Source organism: Ixodes scapularis, unplaced genomic scaffold, assembly GCF_016920785.2.
Source record: "Ixodes scapularis isolate PalLabHiFi unplaced genomic scaffold, ASM1692078v2 PGA_scaffold4__175_contigs__length_147842914, whole genome shotgun sequence".
NCBI classification, from domain to species: Eukaryota; Metazoa; Arthropoda; class Arachnida; order Ixodida; family Ixodidae; genus Ixodes; species Ixodes scapularis.
The window spans coordinates 120,537,056-120,558,433 of record NW_024609879.1 but is presented as its reverse complement, the minus strand read 5'-3'; the positions used below and the strand labels follow the sequence as shown (position 1 = coordinate 120,558,433).

The 21,378-nt window shown below is 45.0% G+C and overlaps 1 protein-coding gene across 1 annotated transcript in view; it reads right to left on the bottom strand.

Annotated features, from left to right (window-relative positions):
* The window catches only part of LOC115311982 (clotting factor G beta subunit), a 44,056-nt gene extending 24,313 nt beyond the window's left edge, over window positions 1-19,743 (bottom strand). The window contains exons 1-4 of the mRNA XM_029970844.4: window positions 19,662-19,743; window positions 18,166-18,420; window positions 3,435-3,665; window positions 1,154-1,257 (exon numbers count right to left, since the gene is read on the bottom strand). Coding sequence (XP_029826704.2) covers window positions 1,154-1,257; window positions 3,435-3,665; window positions 18,166-18,420; window positions 19,662-19,743 — 672 coding nt within the window. The remainder of the gene's footprint in view (window positions 1-1,153; window positions 1,258-3,434; window positions 3,666-18,165; window positions 18,421-19,661) is intronic.
* Between the last annotated feature and the right edge of the window lie 1,635 nt (window positions 19,744-21,378).

Here is a 21,378-nt window from a genome sequence, read left to right as displayed (position 1 = left end):
ACACCGTTACTTTTTACTTTGCTTTAAAAGTAACCGAATAGGTTACTCGTTCCTTTCATGAAAAACTAACTAAATACGTTACTTGCTACCGATAAAATTAACTGAGTAGGTCTACCTTGTTATTGGTAACGCGTTACGTACATGTGTGCTTAAATGCAACGACTACTGTAAAGAAAGCAATAAACCATGAATCAAAAGCAGTTGCGTACTTGGTCATCAAAATAACGAGAAAAGTAACTCGCTACTTTTGAGGTAAAGTTACGCGTTCCTCTTGAGAATCGGTAACGAGTAACGAATTTAATTACTTTTTGAGCGAGTACCTTTTCGGGCAACGTAAACCATGTCTGCTATGAACGTATGGCCGGGACCTACGTTTAAGTACCACCGTTACCTGCCGGAATTTCCACGCCTTGTACGAAGCGGGGTGTCTAATACGAGGAGTATATTTGTACTCGGTGCGCAAAGGACAGATGTGTGCGGTAACTCGCCTTTATATCTCAGTGTAACGCGTTCCTAGTTAAATGCTATTGTGTGAATGGGCTTCTTGTTCCAGCGTACGACGTTGCGAGACCACGGCTTTGAAACTTTGTATGGACGAAGGGCAACGAGCGAAGTATCAATATTTATTGACCAGCACCGTTCTGTGGGATTATCTACCAGATAACGATAACATACAGCACTTTCCTCAGCGTGTCTCGACTGTGCTCAAGACGCACGCAATTCTGTCAAGGTCCCTCAAAATCTTCAAGGCTTGATGAGGTCCGCGTGACCTTGCCATGTAGGCCGATATTTTCTTGCTATAGAGATGACCATTGAGTGAACACAAGTCTAGGGTTTTACGTGCCAAACCATCGGACGACATCTGGCACGCCTCTACGAAGGACTGATGGGTACTTTCAATGGCTTCTGGATCGTCTGATGTGCAACCGAAATATCGGTTGCCGCCCCGGCAACCGATATTCCATAATAAGCCTCCGTCAGATTGCGGGCACAACGACCGCTATTCGAACCCGCCAACTAGGGATCCGTTAGCTAGCGGGTTGCTTTGAAACTTTTGCGACAGGAGCGTTCGGTAAAGAAGACTAAGGAACAAGCACTGAAATGTGAACCACAGGTAAAAATGATGCATTTCCGCGAACGCGGGGAAACTCACCGCAAAGGGGTAGGAACCTTTGGCTGCGTTCCTCCCTCCAATGGTCTTAAGACGAAGAGGGAGAAGCAATTCGTCGTCAGGGCGAGGTGCAGTTTTCCCGCAGACTAAAAATAAAAATAACTTTTTCTGTAATGTCTCCCTTTTATTTGAATCTGTTTATGATTCACAATGTCGACCTAAGACAGGACCCAATTTGACACCACGCAAAAAGTTGCACTTTTTCGGTTAACGCCCCACACAGACAGTGTTATCACTTACTAGAAATTACAGTCTAGTGCGCGATGAAAAAAATATCCAGGAGAGCGAGTCTTGCCAAACTGGCAAGAAAATAGAATTGCAGGCAAAATCTTTTTTTTTTTTTTTTAATGTGATGTTTCATGGTTTTGCAGAAGCTGCAGCTACAAATAATGCATTGTTTTTGTAAGTTCAAAGATCTCGTAGGAATGGGAGTCTTGGTGGTCAGATCGATTCATTTATACCCGCGTTAGGCGGGTGCCTCTAACCGCAATAAAGTGTAACTGCGGTGAAGCGTAACTACAATTACCTTAACCGCAGTGGAGTGTAACTATGGTGAAGCGTAACAGCAGTTGAGGATTACCTTATTTCGATAAAGGCTGTCCGTGTATTTAGTGTGTATAGTGTAACAACTGTGGTTAAGCGTAACTGCAGTTAAGTGCGCCTGTTTAACTAGGTTATTAACGTGCCAATGAGGTCCCATCGAGTCTCATAGACAAGTCCACTAATCGCCTCCTCTGCGCTGCCCTCTTCGGTCACTAGGTCCTAAAACGCGTTGTGAGCATCCACGGTAGCACTTTTGCGAAGAATATCATACCCGTACATGCGCACCCAGCTAAGCGACTCATCCGTTGTTTCCCTGAATAATAGGTTACGTAATATAGCATGATAAAGAGGTGCGTTCGATGTTCCCAGCTTCATGGTGGGCGAATAGCGTGAAAGGAGTTGATGCTCCAAAGATGCTTTTTATGGTAATGCGCTTTTGTCGTTCGCCTCTTCGACTTCCGATAAACACTGTCTCTCTTTCTTCAAAGCTCTGGCCGGCGGGAGTGAGGTAATCTGGTCTGCTAACGTTTCCTAAATAAACAAACAAGCGAAACATACCGTCCGCTGTAGTGAACCAGCCAACTTCGTTGTATAGACAATTTGAGTGCAAGCAACGCTGACGGGATTGGGACTGCCATTCTCATGTATATGTGCTAGAAACATACCCGTGTCATTAGAGACGGCACCGGGACTAGTTATGAGGGACAAGCGGCTCGATCAGAAGCTTCAATTTTATGTTCCCACCGTTGCGGAATGTTTTATTTTCTAAACTTGTTTTTCGCGATGTACAACTATCGTCATTTCCATACATCATACTTTTTGATTCATAAATTTATTGAACTACTTTAACATGGAACACAAAAATGAAAAGGTTGCACATAACATCGGAATGCGTTGCTACTTTAAAACGCTTTATATTAAAACTGAAATCTACCCAATTAAAAAAAAGGTTGTCGTTATGTTTATACAGTCTGAACTAAGTCTGCCTCAACAAGCGACTTGTCTAGCCAGTGCAGTGCACCCGCGAGCCTGAGGGCTTTAACGTTCATCACGCAGTAGTGATACACGACCTCACGCTGGTACGGTGCACATTCAGATCGAAACGGGCAGGGGTAGGAATCGAACCCAGGGTCCCTGTGTCCGGAAGCGCGAGGTTTTGCTCCACGTGGCTTCGAGATAGTAGCCGCTAGCCCATTTGGCCACCGGTCCCCCTCAAAAAAAAAGATATATATGGATAGATCTGTATGTAATGTCTTTTTGAACTTAAAAACCGCGAAGGACATACAAGTACACGAAGCCGACGGGACTAGTGCTATTCAAATTTTTTTTTGTCTTCATGCCTGCCGTGGCTCACACACAAGCCTTGGCTTATGTGGACATAGATTGCAAGATGTTAAAAACTTGAAATAAAAATGTATGTACGCCTGCCCTTCATGATATTTATGCATTATGTGCTCAACCAACTAACCGACCTCAATAGATTAGTGTATTGACATGCTATTAGTTAAAGTTTTAATTATTTAATTCATCCGATTTTATACGTTGCTCTATTGATCATGCAGCCATAGTAAACTGGCGCTTGCTTCCCTCGTCACGATCAACCCATGCACTAGTACGACTCATGCCTCCGGACTAAATAGTGACTAATCATCCGGAGGTAACAGAACGAAGGGAGAGCAGTAAAGGCAGGTGTGAGAGCCTTCGTATAATATATGCTTACAAAGTCCGTTCTCGTAGTCGAGCTCAGAGGTCTTGAGTGCGCGAGCCATGACGTCCCCCTGAATTGGTTCCAGCGATAATGTCTCGTTGCGTGGGCAGCAGGCGTAGGGCACACGCTTCTGGATACTGCAGAGGGGAGGGAACTTGCCCTGGCTCATTTGATCCTCGAGCTCCTTGCAGTCGAAGAGCGGCATGCAAATGCCCGGCTGGCCATTCTCTGTCTGGCAGGGATCTGAAATCAAATTAAATAGGGTGCTTGCACGATACCAAGCTGCATCGCTATCTCCGGCTTAAAATTCCCGCCGGAAGTCATGTGGGTGACACACGTCTGTTTTTCTTCTTATATCCGCGATGTATTTCTATGATCGTAAATTGTGCTTTCCATATCACTCGAGTTCTGTCGCGTCTCAATGGCCTGCGTCAGTCAAAGCGGTCGGAAACGTAAAGAAGTTTCGGCTGGTACTCAATCTTTATAGTTAGCGGACCTCACTCGAATTTATGACAAGCTGGCGCTCAAGATGTTGTCTTGTCGGTGGGTAAAATTTCTTCGGCAGACGCAGCCTGGTGGCTCCAAAGAGGGGATAAAACAGAGCGAACTTGGGTCGAAGCGTCCTATAGACCTTTCCAATATTTACAAATCCACAGCCCAGCGTGCGATCTCCACAGCTCAGCACGCGCGTGTGCGTCGCTCCGGAAAACGAGCAAAGCACGCGCCATACGCACGAACACTGGAAATGGCACCGGCCATACGCTCTTTCTTGGAAAGGTCTATAAATACGTCCCCAATTCTACATCTTCAGCTCGAGAGCCGTCTGCTCGCCTCTGCGTTTTACCAACACTGGTGCCTAAGACGCGTTTCCGACTGGTGTCTTTACAGCGTTCAAGAAAAGCGGTCCCTCGATGTCTGCCCGGTGACGTCGTAGAAGTACCACGCTGTCACCGGTCGCGATCCTGGCGGCGTCCCAGCAGCGGTGCTAGATGTGGCAGACGCCTGTTCTGCTGCAGGTCGCTCTCCAGTGTAACAGTCCACGGAAGTCGCGGCAGTCAGAAGTTGGGACGCCGCGACGAGAGCGACATTCGGGTTCGCTGGTGATTTTCGCCGGCATTTGTACGACCATCGGCCAATATCGCGACACCCGACAGCATGACGGTCCGGCTTCTGTGACGTCATTTGTTGCTACTTCAGGACCACTTTGGATACACGAGCGAGATAGGACGCAAACACACCAGACGGAGACTTCCTCTTGGAGGCACCATAGAGTTTCACCAACTGACAGGACGACGGTACCGAAGAACCATTTACGTGCATGCGGATAGAAAAATAGCGGAAGGTGTCATCGGCAGGGACGCCACAGGCGGCTTAATGACGTTGGACTTTGTAGTTTACGAACACGCTGCTTGGCAGTGCGTTCGAGAGTAACATCGTGTGCAAGAGGACCATGGTTTCATGACTAAAACCTGCTTCATGCATTTGCGTTTGAGAGTGATACACTTTTACGGCAAGAGAACATACTGTCATATTAGCGTCATCTAACAGGTAACTTGAACTATGAGTCTGCGAATTTTGTTTTAGATCGAATAGCTCAGCGTCATCTCTAGCTTAAACACTCTAAAAAACTTTTTTTTTCCTGTGCTGTGTAGGTTATGAATGACGAAGTGCTGTTTGATTGTAATCGCTATTCAATCTCCCCTCCCTGGAACACTTTATCTCCGCCTATAACTAGATTAAAGGTTTTGTGTATGCTAGAAATCAATATAAGCATTATTAATTAGAAACGCAAATCGGACGTGTTTCAGGACTGCACGATGGATGGCGCCAGTATATTAATTTGTTATAAACGGTCCCGAGAGATTGAAACGCAGCCGGTCATACTTAGACGCAAATGCGTGACCCAGAATTTGAAGTTTAGAACTCCGAGCAGCGCGATAAAACTATTGGCACGAGATGACGTTACATGCAAATATCAACTCTTATTAGCTAAAAAAAAAATGTATCAAGCCTGATGCTCCTAGTGCGATTTTGTTCGCGATTATTTAGTTGGGACGTCGAGCACCACAGCTTCCACCTCGCTTTTATTTCGACGCACGAGCGACGTCGCTACTGCGAAATCTCAAGGAAAATTGCGTCAGGGGAATCAGGGTTTCGAAGACATACACCAGAAAAACAAGTACGAAAAGTCAAGGAACAACCCGATTGCAGAATCTTTTAGAGGTAATTCTAATCCCTGTTCGTCAGTAGACGTGAAAGGCTTAGTGCACTGGAATGGTTGCCATGTCACGTGATGCCTTCCAAACGTCGGCTATAAAGGAAACCACGACAGGCTGGATATTCAGTGGGCAGCGTGGCAGCACATCGGCTACCATGCTTAATCGCAATGCTCTTGCACTGCAGGTTGGCCCTTGTGACGATTTTCCCTGCTTTCGTAGTGAAAACCGTTTTATCATGCTGCTGCCCTGTCCACGAAGTGTTTGCTTCTGCTTATTTGAATATTCGCGTGTGTTCGTGGGACTTCTTTTGCTAGGAAGTGATATTGAATCAATCCTCGGCTCCGCAGATCAAGTACTTATGCTTCAATTACTCAAAGGTCAAAAGGAAATCAAAGCAATGCAAACCGTTTAGATACTCTCGTCACAAACCTAAACCTCAAAATGAATGAAGCTAACGATCATTTCGGCTCGGTCAATGCAAATGTGGCCGCTCTTGAAGATCAAGCGAAATTTTTGCTTACCAAAGTTGACAATCTTGAGAACAAAGGCCGCAGAAAAAATCTTATCACCTTCGGCATTGAAGAATTACCTGTAGAAACTTCAGGTAAGCTAAGCACCCGAATCACGAAGGAAAAATTTTAAAACCTGCCTTGGAATGACTGTACCTGGAATTGAACGTTCTCATAGGATAGGAAGACAATTGGAAAATAAAATACAACGTCGTTGTAAAATTTCTTGATCTTTGTGAAAATTTGTTGGTCTGGAACAACTCTGCGAAACTGAACGGCTCAAAGCTGTATGTCACGGAAGACTTCTTGTTTAGAGTTCGTGAAGCCAGGAGAAATCGATGGAACAGCGCAGCAACTGAGCGTGATCAAAATAAGAAAGTGAGCCTTCGGTACGATATATTATAATAAGCGGCACTACTACGTGTGGGATGAAACAAAGGGCGAAAAGCTCGCTATCAAAGAAATTAGAAATCAATGACCAATATCACCATAATCATGTGGGTTTAAATTTCTCAACGTAAATTGTCGTAAATAACTCTCTTGCATTCGAACATATCATGCTGTCCCCTCCCGGATGTCGTCTGCTTAACCGAAACTTGGCTTAATAACAACAGTTTTGATTGTGACTTTGCTCCTAGCGGCTTTAATGCCATTAAAAAAGACCGAGAAACCAGAGAAGGAGAAATTACAATATTGTACGAAAAGACAAAAAAAAAAACACATTAGCGATTATTAACTTGAATGATATCGCTGGTGTCGAAGGAGTTTTTTTGAACGCCACAGTAAATGGTACAACATATCTACTGAGAGTTGTGTGTATAGGCTGCCGAACTCCTCTATTTCTATGCTTCAATATTTAAAGAATTATCTTGCACAGCGTATAACAAAAACAAGTTATTTTATGGGAAGAATTTAACTTACCTAACATAGATTGACCTAATTATTTTCCGGAGAATATCGACTTGGAACAAAACGAGGAACTGTTAGATTTAGCTTTTACACTAGATTTATCACAAAAAGCTAAATCTTTCACAAAAGTGCAAGATACCTTAAAGTCCATCCTAGATCTCATTTTTATCAGATACCCTATGAAAAAGTTCTCTGCTTGAGAAGATGTTGCAGCATTGCAGGAATGTGCGATTACAATACCGTTCTCCTATCGCTATCGAACGAAATGAGGAAATGTGCGACTAAATAACAAATCCCATAGATTTTGCTCAAGCTGATTACACTTCAATTTTAGACACGCGGGATTTACAGCTTGCTGAGCTTCTTTTGCTAGTATCAGAGCCTTCCTCGGATGTTAACACGCTGTGGCTTAGATTTAAGAACATTGTGAATTACTGTATTAAAAACTATGTACCAGTCCGAACTATAAAACGATGCCAAAATAACCCGTGATAGCCGGATAGCTGCAGCGGGCGTGCCGGGTCGTAGTGTGCCAGCACCTCCGTCGAAGACAAGACTTCCTTGATGGCTTGGAAGGCATCTTGACATTTCTGATCCCAGCACCAGGGAGCATCCTTCTGTAGTAACCTGTAGAAAGGCTTTGCCAGCGTTGCTAGCCGTGGCGTGAATTTTCCATTGTAGTTTATCAGTCTAAGCAGTGAACGCAACTCTGCGATGTTAGTAGGCGCTGGGGCATGCAGCAGCGCTTGAACGTTTTCCTCGCTTGGCTTGACGCCGGTCTCGCTGATAATGTGCCCCAGATACTGCAGGCTTTCCTTGAAAAATTCACATTTTTCACACTTGACGCGAACACCTTTCTGCTGAAGTGTACAAAACACGGCTTCAACGTTTCTGAGGTGTTCTTCAGTGGTTGCTCCCGTGACGAGAATATCGTCAAGGTAGCATATGACACCCGGTAGTCCTTTAAGTATGTTGTCCATAATGCGCTGGAACAACGCGAGCGCAGACGCTACTCCGAAAGGGAGTCTGTTCAACGCAAAAAGCCCTTTGTGCGTGTTCAGTGTGAGAAGCTTTTTTGAGTCCTCCGACTTCTCTACCTGCTGGTATGCCCTGCTAAGATCCAGCTTGGAAAAATACTTGCCTCCGGCGAGCGCAGCTAGTATTTCCTCAAGTTTGGGCAGAGGGTACTGCTCCGTGTCTAGGACAGGGTTCAACGTTGTTTTGTAATCCCCGCACACACGTATGGTGCCGTCCTTTTTAACTACCGGTACAATAGGCGTAGCAAACCCGCGGGTTGACACTTGCGTAATGACGCCTATTTGTTCAAGCTTTTGCAACTCTTCCTCTACGACCGAACGGAGTGCGTAAGGCACGTTTCTTGCTTTGAGGAACTTCGGACGTTGCTCTTTCAAAACTAAAGTGGCTCGCTCACCTTCTATCTTGCCAAGGGTGCCGTCGAAGATGCGGCTGTACTTGGCTTGAAGTTCTTTTAGGCGTGCCTCGTACTTCTTGCTTTCATCAGACCGATGAGAGTCCGACAGCTTGTGCACGCCGCAGATGTTGTCCCAGTCCAGAGGAAGACGTGTGAGCCACTCGCGACCCAAAAGAGGTGGCCCATCGTGGTCACCTACGTAGAGGGGTAGAACGTCCTCTTTACCCTTGTACCGTACGGACGCTTTAACGAAACCGCAGGGTTGCATGACTTCCCCGGTGTAAGTCTTGAGACGTAGCTCGGTGGGTTCAAGCTTCAAAGGAGGCTAAAGTTTCTTGAACTGCTGCTTCGGTATTATGGACACCGTGGCTCCCGTGTCCAATTCCAGGCTCAAGGAGGTTCCTTGGACTTCCACGTCGACGGTGATGGGACGCCGGCTTTGCGGTGACAACATCTTGACGTTGAATGTGTCGTCGCTTTGAAGAGACCGGACCCACTTCTTTCCGCCAACAGCTTTCTTCTGGGCGCTCCGACATGCACGCTGAATGTGACCCTTCTTGACGTAATTCATGCACTTATCTGCAATGTGCGGACACGCCCGGGCGAAATGCTTATCAGAGCCACAGCGATAACACGCGAACGACTGCTTTCTTCTTTTCGCGGAATCTTCGATGCTCATCTTGTGCAAGTCATCGCTCCTTTCTTTTGCGTGCGCTTCCTGAACATTCTTTTTGGCTTCTTCTAACGCGAGTGCGCGTTCAACGGATTTTTTTTAAATGTTAACGTTTTATCCTCTGCAAACAAATACCGCTGCATGTCCGCACGGAACAAACCGCACACGAACCGATCTCTCAGCGAATCATCTAGGAAACCGCCAAATTCACAGGTTTGAGAGAGCTTCCTGAGCTCCGCTACATATTGTGCGATACTTTCATGTTCCAACTGACTACGGCGATGGAATTTCGCTCGCTCTCCAATCACTGATACTCTCGGTGACAGCTGGTTTCGCAGCAATTGGGTTAGTTGCTCCAGCGTGTTTTCTGACGGTTTGGCAGGTGCTGTCAAAGACTTCAAAAGACTGTACGTTTTAGGCCCAATAACGCTTAAAAAGCATGCACCTTGAGGTCGTCAGGTATTTTGTTGATAAGAAAAAGGGACGTCAACCTTTCTTCATAAGACTGCCAGTCACTCACAGTTTCATCGAAGGCTTCTACTTGGCCGATATGACTGGAGGATGCCATCTTGAGAAGCTTGCTGTCGCCGAGTACCCAGCGGCATGCGGTGATGCTTCGCTGTCTGTTTGGTCGCAGCTTCAAAGCTTCTTACCTTCGTCTTGGCTTTGTTGCCCCCATCTTCGTCGCCAGTTGTTATGTCTGCAATGCAACGGGTGGCCAGACGAAGGAAGGACCATAGAGTAATATACACAAGGTAAAGAGCGGACACTGCCATAGGCCCCAGCGGCCTAGATAGACCAGTGACAGCTAGCGCTCCTAGCAGGCGGTATTAAGTATAATCTGATTCCGTTTCCGGTCAAGTTAGTTTCGGTTTCGGTTTGGGCGTTTCTGCTCTGGTTTTCCGGTACCCTTCTCTCTCTCTTTCCTCCCCGCTTCGCTCGGCTCTTGGGAGCTCCTTGACTCCCGAAGCCGCTGTTTTTCTTTTTTTTTTTAATACTGACGCACTTTTGCTTTATTTCTTACGATAGAGTCCGTGCAAAATGTGTCAAAGAATAGTTCAACTTACTTCACAAAGCAGAAGTATATATATTTCTTGTTCTTTTTCTATTGTAAAGCATTGAGGTTACACAATCGCCGCATTGACTCCTGGCTAGTGGAGCATTTTGGGGTCAACAACAGTAAGTGGTTCGAACACATTTTATTGGACCATATTCATGTATACATGATTTACTTCAGAAGCTCTGTATGTTTTATACGAAAGAGATCGATACTCACAAAAATAAACGAATATGAAGGACTTCGGCATGTCGTACACTTCGTAACAGATTCTTAGCGGAACCAAGTTGACAAAACCTTTCCACGGACAACATGCTGTATGATACATTCACTTTCACGCCGACTCGGGTACGGGAAGTAAGTGCAAAAATAAATAAGACATCGCTATCATTACCAGTCATAAGAGTATAATAACAGTGCGAAGCACAGACCGGATAGTACAAATTCGCGATTTCCGGAAAATAAAAAAAGCACCAATTTGCATAGCCTCAAACTCACTGCGGGCGAGCCATTACCAAACAATAAAAACTATATTCAAAATCTGACAAGATTCAACGTTCTAAACATTCCCCGAAATTGTTCAGAAAAGAAATATGGCTTCAAAAAAAAGTGGCTGAAGAACTATGGATAGTGGATACAAAAGTGGATACATTTTCTTTCAAATATTTTTAGCCTCTATACACTATTTTCTATAGAAATTTTGTAGAAAGTGGAGAAATATTTTTGTTAGGGAGCCATGATACACATTCGCCGGGAAAAGGGGAAACAAATATTTTGAGAGCAACTGCACTGCCCACTTAATAAGCACTTTTTGTTTTTGGTTTGGCAACCGCCTCTGTTAATACACTATTAACAGTTAAACCTGTCTCGTTCTCACTAGCAACTGAAGAGTGCAACCGAACTTCGTCCAAATTCCAGTTAAGCAATCAAACATGTCAACACAAGCGTAGTCTGCAGAACAATTTTAAAAACCCTTTGTGGTGCTCCTCTGGGCAAAGGCGAAAACCACCCAGACCTCAAAGTGTGCTATACAAGGCGGCACACACTCCTCGAACATGTGGCACACTCTCTATTATGGGAAGAAAGTGATTGTCTAGTTGCTGAATGAAATGAAAGGCAGCTTGTGATGGTACTACTAAGTTCCCGAAGAATTTTCCAGGCACGTGGTATGCTTCAGGAACAAGACAGTACTGGTGAGGCCTGGTCAAGTTCTTAGACTCATCCGATAGCAGCTGAGAACAGCCACAGCTGTAAGTTGTCTGTTTAAGCAAAAGCTTGATCAAATAGCCCCAAACGTAATAAAAAAGTGGACGAGTCATCAATTATGTTAGACCTGATGTCTGATGCCAGCTCAGAAGTATCCTCTAGTGGCGGGAAGTTATCAATTGGAAGAGATTCCACAATGTCTGAAATTAAACTTTCATGGTGCGAAGCTATTTGCAACTCCTTTAGGAGGTCAGCCTTGTCATCCTCTACGTTTTCATTGTCCGACAGTTTGAACAGTTTCTTTATCCGGAGGTGTTTTAGTCCTGAGGTAAACTGATGCACATTTGGGTTTGTGTAGCAGCCCAGCATTTGTCGTATATAGCTCCAAAAACGTTCTCAAGTGTGTCTCGCTGCAGGCGTCGTGTAAGTAAGAACTTAAAGTCATGGCTGCTTGCAAGCTCATCCCAGAGCATGAGGACACTTTTTGTAGCAACTTGCCACCCAAAGGTGGCTTATGGCTGCCTCCTACTTTGGAACTGCTATGCTGAAATCCATCCGAGTTACTAGTGGAGAAAATCAAGTATTTCAGATTCTTCCTTCAGAATGGCATGACGCAACTTCTGCCCTGTCGTCTTGAATTTTTTAGCTATTTAGACAACCAAAAAGTATGCACATCCTATCACAGAAATAGGCTGTAGCCATGACTGCCTCAGGAAGATCCTTAGCATAAACAACGGATATGATTACAAGAAAGAGTGAGGCACTCAGTACCTGTGTGGCACAATTTTTTTCCATGTTACAAAAAGGTTCTTGAAAAAATGTGTCTCTCAGTAAGTTTTGGAGCCAATTGCAAGCTCATCTCATGAATAGAACAATAAAGTTCACAATAGAAGACCACTCAATGACCTCATTTCCAATGCAAAGTTTGTGGGCTTGGAGATTGCTCTTGGGTGTTTTGGGAAGGTGCGGAACATCAAAGACAAAGTAAACGTGTTCGTTGTCAATTTAAAAAAAAAATGGCTTATCATCACACACACCAAGCTTACGTTTGAAGCTCCCTAACCACAGGCCACAGCCTTTACTGTGAAGCCAACAGTCTTTAAGGGGCGATACACTGATATTTGTATTTTACTCGAATACCGCCTAGGACGAATCCCTGACGTTAATGATCTGTGAAATACCCGTTCGTTTTCACCACACGCAATCGAAGTCGCAGAAAAAAAATAAAGAAAAACAAGCAGAGTTCACCCCCTCAACTCGCAGCCAGAACAAGCGGCCCCGTGATCTGGAGCCGATTATATGCCGCCAATGTTGATCATAGCCATGCGCTGGAGTTGGCATGACACAGGACACGCGCTGAGTTCCAGACAATGTTATGGTTCGGCTGTTGTCGTCATTGCAGCGATTGGACACAGGACACTCCCCGAATGTTTCTCGAGCTGTTGATTATCACGAGCCCAAATCGAGTGTCTACGCCATGCTCGGGTCCAATCTATGAACCGTATACAAATATCGTCACAGGGCGGTACTGCTACCGCCCAGCTACGTCATCAGGTTTTTCGAAGGAGAGATTGAATGAAAACACTCGGTTTTGTCCTCGAAATTACAGCGCAACAAAGGAGTTACTTGGTCAGTGGCGTTACGTGCGAGTATCCTTGAGTTTCACTAGTGCCAGTAAGCTCGTGTAAACTGAAAAACATTCCAATTGAATATCGTTGCACCGCCCCTTTAAGCTCCCGAATGAGAGAAATGAGGAGACTGCGTTAAACAAAAGACGTTGTTGAAGTGCGCACAACAGTGTATGCAAGGGGCTAAACGCACCTCCTGGAAATTTCAGACAGCATAACGACCAAGGCTCTATCTGCAATGTTAGAGGGTCGTTCAACACCGTCATCTGTGAACCCATGGACAATGTCGTGTGCAGGGTCGTAAGTTATATTCTTTTTTTAAAACAATCTTATCGAAAATCAACATGCACACACGTTCAAGTGCAGCCAGACTGCTCGGCAGAAACAACAGCGCGAGAAGCTCGAACCGATCGGCTCCACGAATTCACGCCGAGCATGCGAGCACGCGGGCGGTCATGCGTCACCTTGATTGATGCAAAGTCGACCGAACATGATACAGCAGAAAGCAAGGATGGAGGACACGCACGGCACAGACGAACGACGCAGGGACGAGCAGAGGCGACGGCGTGCAGGCAGGCGAGGCAGGCAGGCCATGGCAGGCGCCATTCATCACGTGGTTTTTGTGACGTATTTGATAAACACTATTTAGTCGTTTTAAGTACTTTAAATAACTGTAAAGCATAACAATTAAAAAAATAAATACTTTTCGGAGACAGAGCTCTAATTAATATTAACCAAATTACAGAAAAGCGCCACGTAGCGGAGGGTATGAAACGCACTATCTGGGCCGCGAATCGGCTTCAGTGTCCTCTCTTTACGTTTACCATATTACTCTATGGAAGGACTGCGAACAGCTTTATTCCGCAGAGGCCGGCAGCGATCTGGCTGCGCGTATGACGATGCTCTTCTTATAGAGCGCCCGGTGACGTCAGTACTACGCGTACTGCTGATAGCAACGGCAGCGGCCTCTAGCAGATATCTTGTTAGTTCCTTCAGTTAAACCGCTAACTAAGGCGATTAAAAACTAAGTGTGAAAAAGATACAAATCACACTTTAAAAGATAAATTTGTAGATCTTTCCAGTAAGCTAAAAGAAAAAAAAATAAGGGCAGATAAACATATGTTTTACATTGTCCTTCTTGCCAACTTTATGGTTTCGTCACCTAGAAAGTTTTTGAGATACATCTTCTGAACCACAACAAACGCCAGCACGTTTATGGCCGACGGTGCTCTTGAAACAGAACCCTCCCCCCCCCCCCCCCCCCCCCAAAAAAAAAAAAAAAATCCCAATCTTTTCAGCTTAAACTTTAAGTCAGTGTTTACACGTGATGTTAGAAGTATACCCCCTTATACCAAGTTGAAGGTAAACGTACGGCAGCCCTCTGCCTGGCTAGAAATAGACATGAAGCGAAGAATAGGGACTCTAGTCAAAAATACCAACTTCACCATCTACCACCTTTTAAAAATGTGCATTTGAATGAAAACGGAATTAGTAACTAGCTCTTGAATCTATATCCACGGAAGTCTAGTGGTCCAGCTGGATTGCCAAACGCGTTTTTGAAACGATATGCAGAGCTTATCGCCAAGTACTTAATCATTATATTCAAAAGATTATTATAAGAACGCGAATTGCAGACCGATTGAAAGATGGCCAGAATTAAACACCTACATAAAACTGGAGATAAACAAGTACTGGCTAACTACAAACCTATATCGTTAACTTGTTCCGTCTGCAAACTCCTTGAACACATTATAAATAAACATATTTCCGAAATTGTTCAACATATGACGTACTATCTAGTTGTCAACATGGCTTTAGAAAAGGATTTTCCACAACAACTCAGTTGCTAACAAAAATGCTAACAAAAAGAAGCAACTTTCATTCTTCTGCCATCTTATTGAGCATATCCTATCAAAGGTGAATGAATTTAACTACCTGGGTCTCTATCGGGCAGGTTCGTACAGGTACTACTACGCTCAGGGAGGGTAAGAAATAGAGAGGAAGGTACAAAGGGAGACAGTACACACACTGGTCTGGTGAGTTGGAAGAAGTCATCATCATTTGACAGAAACCGAGTTGTGCTCCTCAAAGAAACAAAAAAGCAATCTGGTGGCCCAAGTATGTTTTTCCTATGGTGCATACCAGGCGTCGAGTACCTTGTTGAGAAAACACTATTCTGACATTTGGTCATTCTAAATCTATTACCCGTAGCCTTCTTTCTTTGTCGCATATTTCACAATCACAAAATATGTACAAATGCTTTAGGAGAAAGACGAATACTGGGCTTTTTGATGAGTTTCCTTTCCGATTCAGTGAATAAATATCTGTATATTGGCGACATCAAGTCGTAATCGATGCGCTTTTTTTCCGCCAGTGGCGACAGTTCACGTAGGGGTGAAAAGTAAGATTTCTTTCCCTCACCTAAGGGCCTATGGTGATGGGCAAAATATTAGCAAAAACGTCCGTCTCTAAATTTCAAGCGTGTCGATTTAAAGACAGTGCATACCGTTCTTAGAAACTGCATTCTTTTAAAAATAAGATATTTTATGTTGAGAGTGATATATATATATATATATATATATATATATATCACTCTCTCTATATATATATTCGAGGCTCTCGAAAAAGGTCTGGCTCAGGCCGAAACGTCGGCCAACTTTACCAATAATATGTAATATGTTTTAAAAACTCCAACAACCGTCTCAGGCGCGTTTTCTTCCATATATATACATATATATATATATATAGTGCGCATGGTGGCATTGGAGCCAAGGGGCCGAAGGCGTATATATAACGAAGTCAAATGTAAGTCATCTCCTGACGAATCCGAGTCTCTCGGTGGAACTGTTGATTAAACTTCCGCTTTTTGTTGCTTTTCACCGCGAGTTTTTCACTTCGTTATATATATATATATATTTATGGAGTGGTGTTTTTTTTAAACTTAACCAATTCGTTTCAAAAAAGTTGTGAAATCTACACATGTCGTTTGTCCAGGTGAATTGTACGGCAGGGGGACAAAGTATATGGGGCTAATCATAACGATCACTCGGCTAATTTGCTAAACTTCGTTAGCTAACTTTTAATTAGTGAAAATATACATATGGTCCCAATTAGAAAATTGCTGACCGTTATCGAGAACACACTACATCAGTCAATTTCAGAAAGAGTCTGAGCGCGTGAGAAGCCCAGTAACGCAATAAAGTTACCACCCGTGGAGCAGTACAAGGCTAGCGGTTGTGTCAAGGCACGCGCGAGATTTTTTCGTCTCTTATTTAGCCCCAGCCTTGTGTATATTCGAAGCCCCGCACCCGCGCCCTGGCTACCATCCAGCAGAGTTCCATGCGTACCTCGCTGCATGCCTGGGCATGCCCGGACCCCTCCTTCCTCGAGTGACCGCTATCGAGCTCTGGCGAACGCTGCTCGCGTACATCCAGGACCCTGCAGCTCTCCTGTCGGCACGTGGCTTCAAGGCACTCAGCTCTCCACCACTGAGCCCAGACAAAAGACAAAGCCTAAACCTACCGCACATCTATCCTCTGACGCCGTCACACCAACCGGGCCAACAAATAAGAATGAAGGCCCCCTGTCCCCCGCTCTTGTACCCTAAACCCTTTCACCGCAGCATTTCCTAATGAAAAAAAGTGAAATAAACGTTCCTACCTGCCTATGTCCCCCTGGCCGTATAACTCACCTGAACAAACCGAAGAAGTGTAGCTTTCACGGCTTCTTTTTTAGAGCGCACCCCTTAGGGGCGCTCAAAAAAGCGCCCCCTTCCCCAAGGTCACGCGACCCCCCCCCCCCCAGGTCACGTGACCCCCCTGGCGTCACACGACATTCTCCCCCCCCCCCCCCCCCCCCCCCGAGGTCACGTGACCTCAAGGAGTGACATGTCCCTCAGTACGCTTCCATTCTCTCTCACTTTCTATATATATATATAGAGAGAGAGAGAACTTTCTACAACCGGTTGTTCAAGATTAAGTCACACTATGGCAGTGAAACAATACAAACTAAAACGAGATAATATGACATGTTTAGTTTTCTTTTTCTTCGGCACTCATCGAAGGGAACTTTCAGTCACATAAAATTGTGACCTTTACAGAGCTTGACGGTTTTAGAGACGTCTGATTACTTCAGTCGCAAGAAGACTATCATATGGAATGCCAAGAAGGCTCAGGCTTCTATGTACCCACACCCTTAATTATGGCCCACTTCTGTATGCCGCTGTATATTAAAAAAAATAAGGGTCTGTTATGTATGACCCCAATTTACGGGTAGATCTTGCACCAGCACCGACCACCTTCTATCAGATACCTGGTAGTACCTGGGTATCCGTTGACATTGAATGAAGTTTCCTGCCTCTATATGCTTGCTAAGAAATGGTATATTCCTAAATACTGTGTCATTGATTTCACTACGCTTCACTAACGCGAAAGTGACTTGTAATGCGAGATCAAATGAAAAAAGGAATCGTCATAATTAAGAAGGTTTAGTTTTGTTAGGGGTTAATTATATAACGGCTTAAGCCCGCTTCAGGCGGGGCAGCGTTTCCAGGAAATTTGAGGTTGCTGGCAGGTTGTTTCCTAGCCTTCCCTAGATCGACACGAATCGCTAAGAACGGGTCCCGCTCGAAACGGACGAGCAACTCGAACAACTCGGAGACGTTTGAAGCGGCAGCAGCCAATCAGGGACGCGATATTTTCACGTAACACTTCTGTGGTGGTGATGATGACCGCTGAAGACGTGGTTCTGGTTTGAAATGGATCGTTTCTTGGAAACAAACCTCAACGCAGTTCGAAGATATTAAAACACGTTTTTAACGCGTAGCTGTGCGTCTAAATAGTACAAAAAAGGCAAATTCAATGATGATAATGGCGAGGTTTAGAATTCGGTTGGTGCGTGTGAACGCGTGCGGTCCGTGTTGTTGGCGTTGCGATGTCATGTTGCTGGGTGAAATTGCCCGTCTGAAGCGGGCCTTATAAAATTTTGGGTTCACGCTTTACTTCATTCTACAACGCGTGTCGCACTCTAGTAAAATAATTGCGATAAAGTTCTTCACGCAGAAACAGGGATATTTTTTAGCTACAAGCCACTGAACAGAAGCTTGACTTACCCATCATTAACTGCGCTGAAGTCGGTGACGTACTCGTTGTGTCTGTAGTTGTCGTGACGGTGGCGGTAGTCGTCGTGGGCTCTTCGGGTTGAGGGCAGCACACGATGGGCCGTAAACCGCGAAGTCCGCAGTATATGGGAGACCTGAGCCTGCCCACGTCCTTCAGGGACTGGATGCATTCCTGGACTGGCATGCAGCGGCCGTCCACCATCTCGGCCCGGCTCAGGTGCCTAGCACGACACGAGTCACGCTTTACTGCAGGTCGCCAAGAAAAAAAGAAATGAATAAAACAAAACGAAAAATGAACGCCATAAAGCAACACTAGAAAAGTGTGACTGTTGCGGAGTTTCGTTGCCGCGGTGTGCTTGCGGTACGCACCCACCAATTGTACAAACGCCGAATAGCGTTGAACGCAACGCGTTAAATGTAGCCACGTCCCTTGTAAAGCCTTAGGTCACAGTCATACTTCTCGTACATCGTACGAGAGCCATGATGTTCGCTGCATGCACGATGACCAAAGTATTTCCGAACAGACATTGAGCATTTTCGAAGCGTGTTTGATTTCTACGTACGCGTACTTCGAACTCGTCTGCGAGACAGTTTTTACAAGGCCAATATGGCGGGACGGTCACATAAGCAAGAAACGCGCCTCTGACATCTAGAAAACTGCCTTTGCACATCCGATATGGTACGATGGGCCCTCCTGTGCGAACTGCGCATGCGCCACAGAGGAAGTTTCGCGCATGCGCAGTGCGTATTGGAGGGCCCATGGCGCCGTATCGGAAGTGCAAAAACGGTTCCCCAGAGCTCTCTAGTGTCTCCAGACAGGCTTTTGCATGGCGTATTCGCGCTGCGTGAGAGCGGCCTCGGATGTTTGAGTAACGCCCTATAACGTACAGGTTAGGATCGGAAATGACTCACTTGTAAAGTAATTTCGTCGCCTTTTTTACGATATAGTCTGTCATATAAAGGTACCCGTTAATTTTGTTTGAAATTAGTCACATTGTAGGTTTCATCGAGGGGGCAACGCGCCATCGTCGTATTCTACACATTCTACAAAGGAGGATAAAAATATTAAGAGAGCGGCGCTGTGTCATAAATTACTTTCCGCTGAAGTTCGGAACCGCGGCCACTAAATACTAAAGTGTAATCTAACGCAAATCAAAGTTGAACATTTTTTTTAAAGTAACGGTAACGGTATTTCGTTAATTTTGCCGGAAGGAATCGAATGTCAGTAGCTGGTTAATTTTTTGATGTTCTAACAAACAACGCTACTTTGTTATTAATTATAATCACCACAACACTGATCTGAAAAACAATGTATACAAAGCCTGGCAAAACCAACGCAAAGATGGCTTTCACTGGTCCTCGAAGATCCTAAGAGAATTTGCTTACATTCTTTTCGCAAATCTGAGAATATTGAGTAATGCGTCACGTTCCTTAGTAATTAACGTATAACGGAATTTCCATAAAAATTCTCGGTATCAAGCACACACCTCTACGTCCGTCGACAGCCGCCGAGTGGCACATGGAGACCGAAAGCAGGAGAATCCAAACGGGCATTCGGACGCACGCCATGTTGTTTGATTGTTTGTCCGAACGGCGCGCGCTTTCTAGCAGCGCTCATACAGGGAAGTTGTTTGACGGACAACGCTACTAGCCGTGGATGATTAGCAATATCCTCTCTCGATCGCGTCGTCGATGTACAGCGGTCTTGACCTTGAGGCTGCCTCCCTCCGCTAGAAAACAAGCGAGAGGCACCTGCAGCACTCTCCCAGTTTGGTGTGCTAGTGTTGAGTCAACAAGCATGGCTTCGATCGCGAGGTATTTTCATCGGTACAACCTTTGTAGAATAGTTCACAAATCGCCATCTGCGTGTCGCCAGCTTTTTGCCCATTGGGCTAGGAAAGACGTTTTGAGGATGACAAGTAGCTTTCTTGTGCAGAATATCAGACACGTTCATAGCCCGCTGATTCGGTATTTTCCAGCTAGTTGATAAGCAAAGGAAATGTGTACGAACAGGGGTCTCAAACGCATCCCGGACTCAGGTTTAAGACCTAGACTGAGACCATGAGGGTCGGTGTAAAGCGTTTGATACATTAATTATTTCTTCAACGCACGCAAATGTTTCTCTTTGAAAACTCGCTTTTTTGTCAATGATACATAGTGAGGTTCAGAATGCTGACATGACGAGGGGGCATATACACTTGGTCAAAAGATTCGCAATGGCGCCACCACTTGAACGTCACTTTACGCCGGTGTGAGAAAGCACACTTTCCATTATCCTATCAGTTAACTTATTGGGGAAATATTTGGGCTTAACACGTCCCGACAAGGAACCTGCATGCGAGAGTTTTTTACTTCCTGACATTTACTTGCAAAGGCACCGTACGCTAAAAGTTGTATCGCATTGTTATTTAATGAGTCCCTAGCGTGTAAAGCAACGAATGTTAAACTCCCTGAAAGCAAAGATGAACACCTGCCAATATGATATGCAACAACAAACAAACAAATTATTGTGTTTATGTTTATACAGCCGAAAGTTAGTCTGCCTGAGTGGGTGTCTGGTGTCTCAGCTCTAAATGAGCAATTTAGCCAGTGCGGTAAAATTGCTAGCCTGGGGTCCTTAACGTCCACCACGCAGTTGTGATACACGACTACACGCCGGTACGATGCTCATCCAGATCGAGGCGGGCAGGGGTGGGGATTGAGCCCAGGATCCCTGAGCTCTGCAGCGCAAGCTTTCGCTCCACGTGATCCGAGCTGGTGTGCGCTAGCCCGCTCGGCCACCGATCCCCCCCTCAATATAAGATAAAAAGAAAACTAATAGCGGTAAGGAAGAAGCAAAAACTATATTAATGAAACAACGTTTTGAACAATATTGATAATATATCTATGTTTCAAACAATTGCCTCGTCGCACTACCCCTGAAAAAAATAACTATAGTCACGTCCCTTCTGTAAGTACACCGTGTATATGAGTATATGGAAATCATTTCTGAGCACGAACTTGCTCAATACGTGTATATGAAAAACTAACATTGCAGACAGTTTTAGGGGGAACGGAGGTTTCCCAATTAAAGAGGTCATTCAATTTACATCTAGAGAGTAACACGCCGCAAACCTTTCCTGGCAGTCGTGACTTGGAAACGGCGGCTCACAGCCGCGGGAGGCGCAATGAGAGCGTTGTAACGAGTCGTGGCTAGAGTTACGT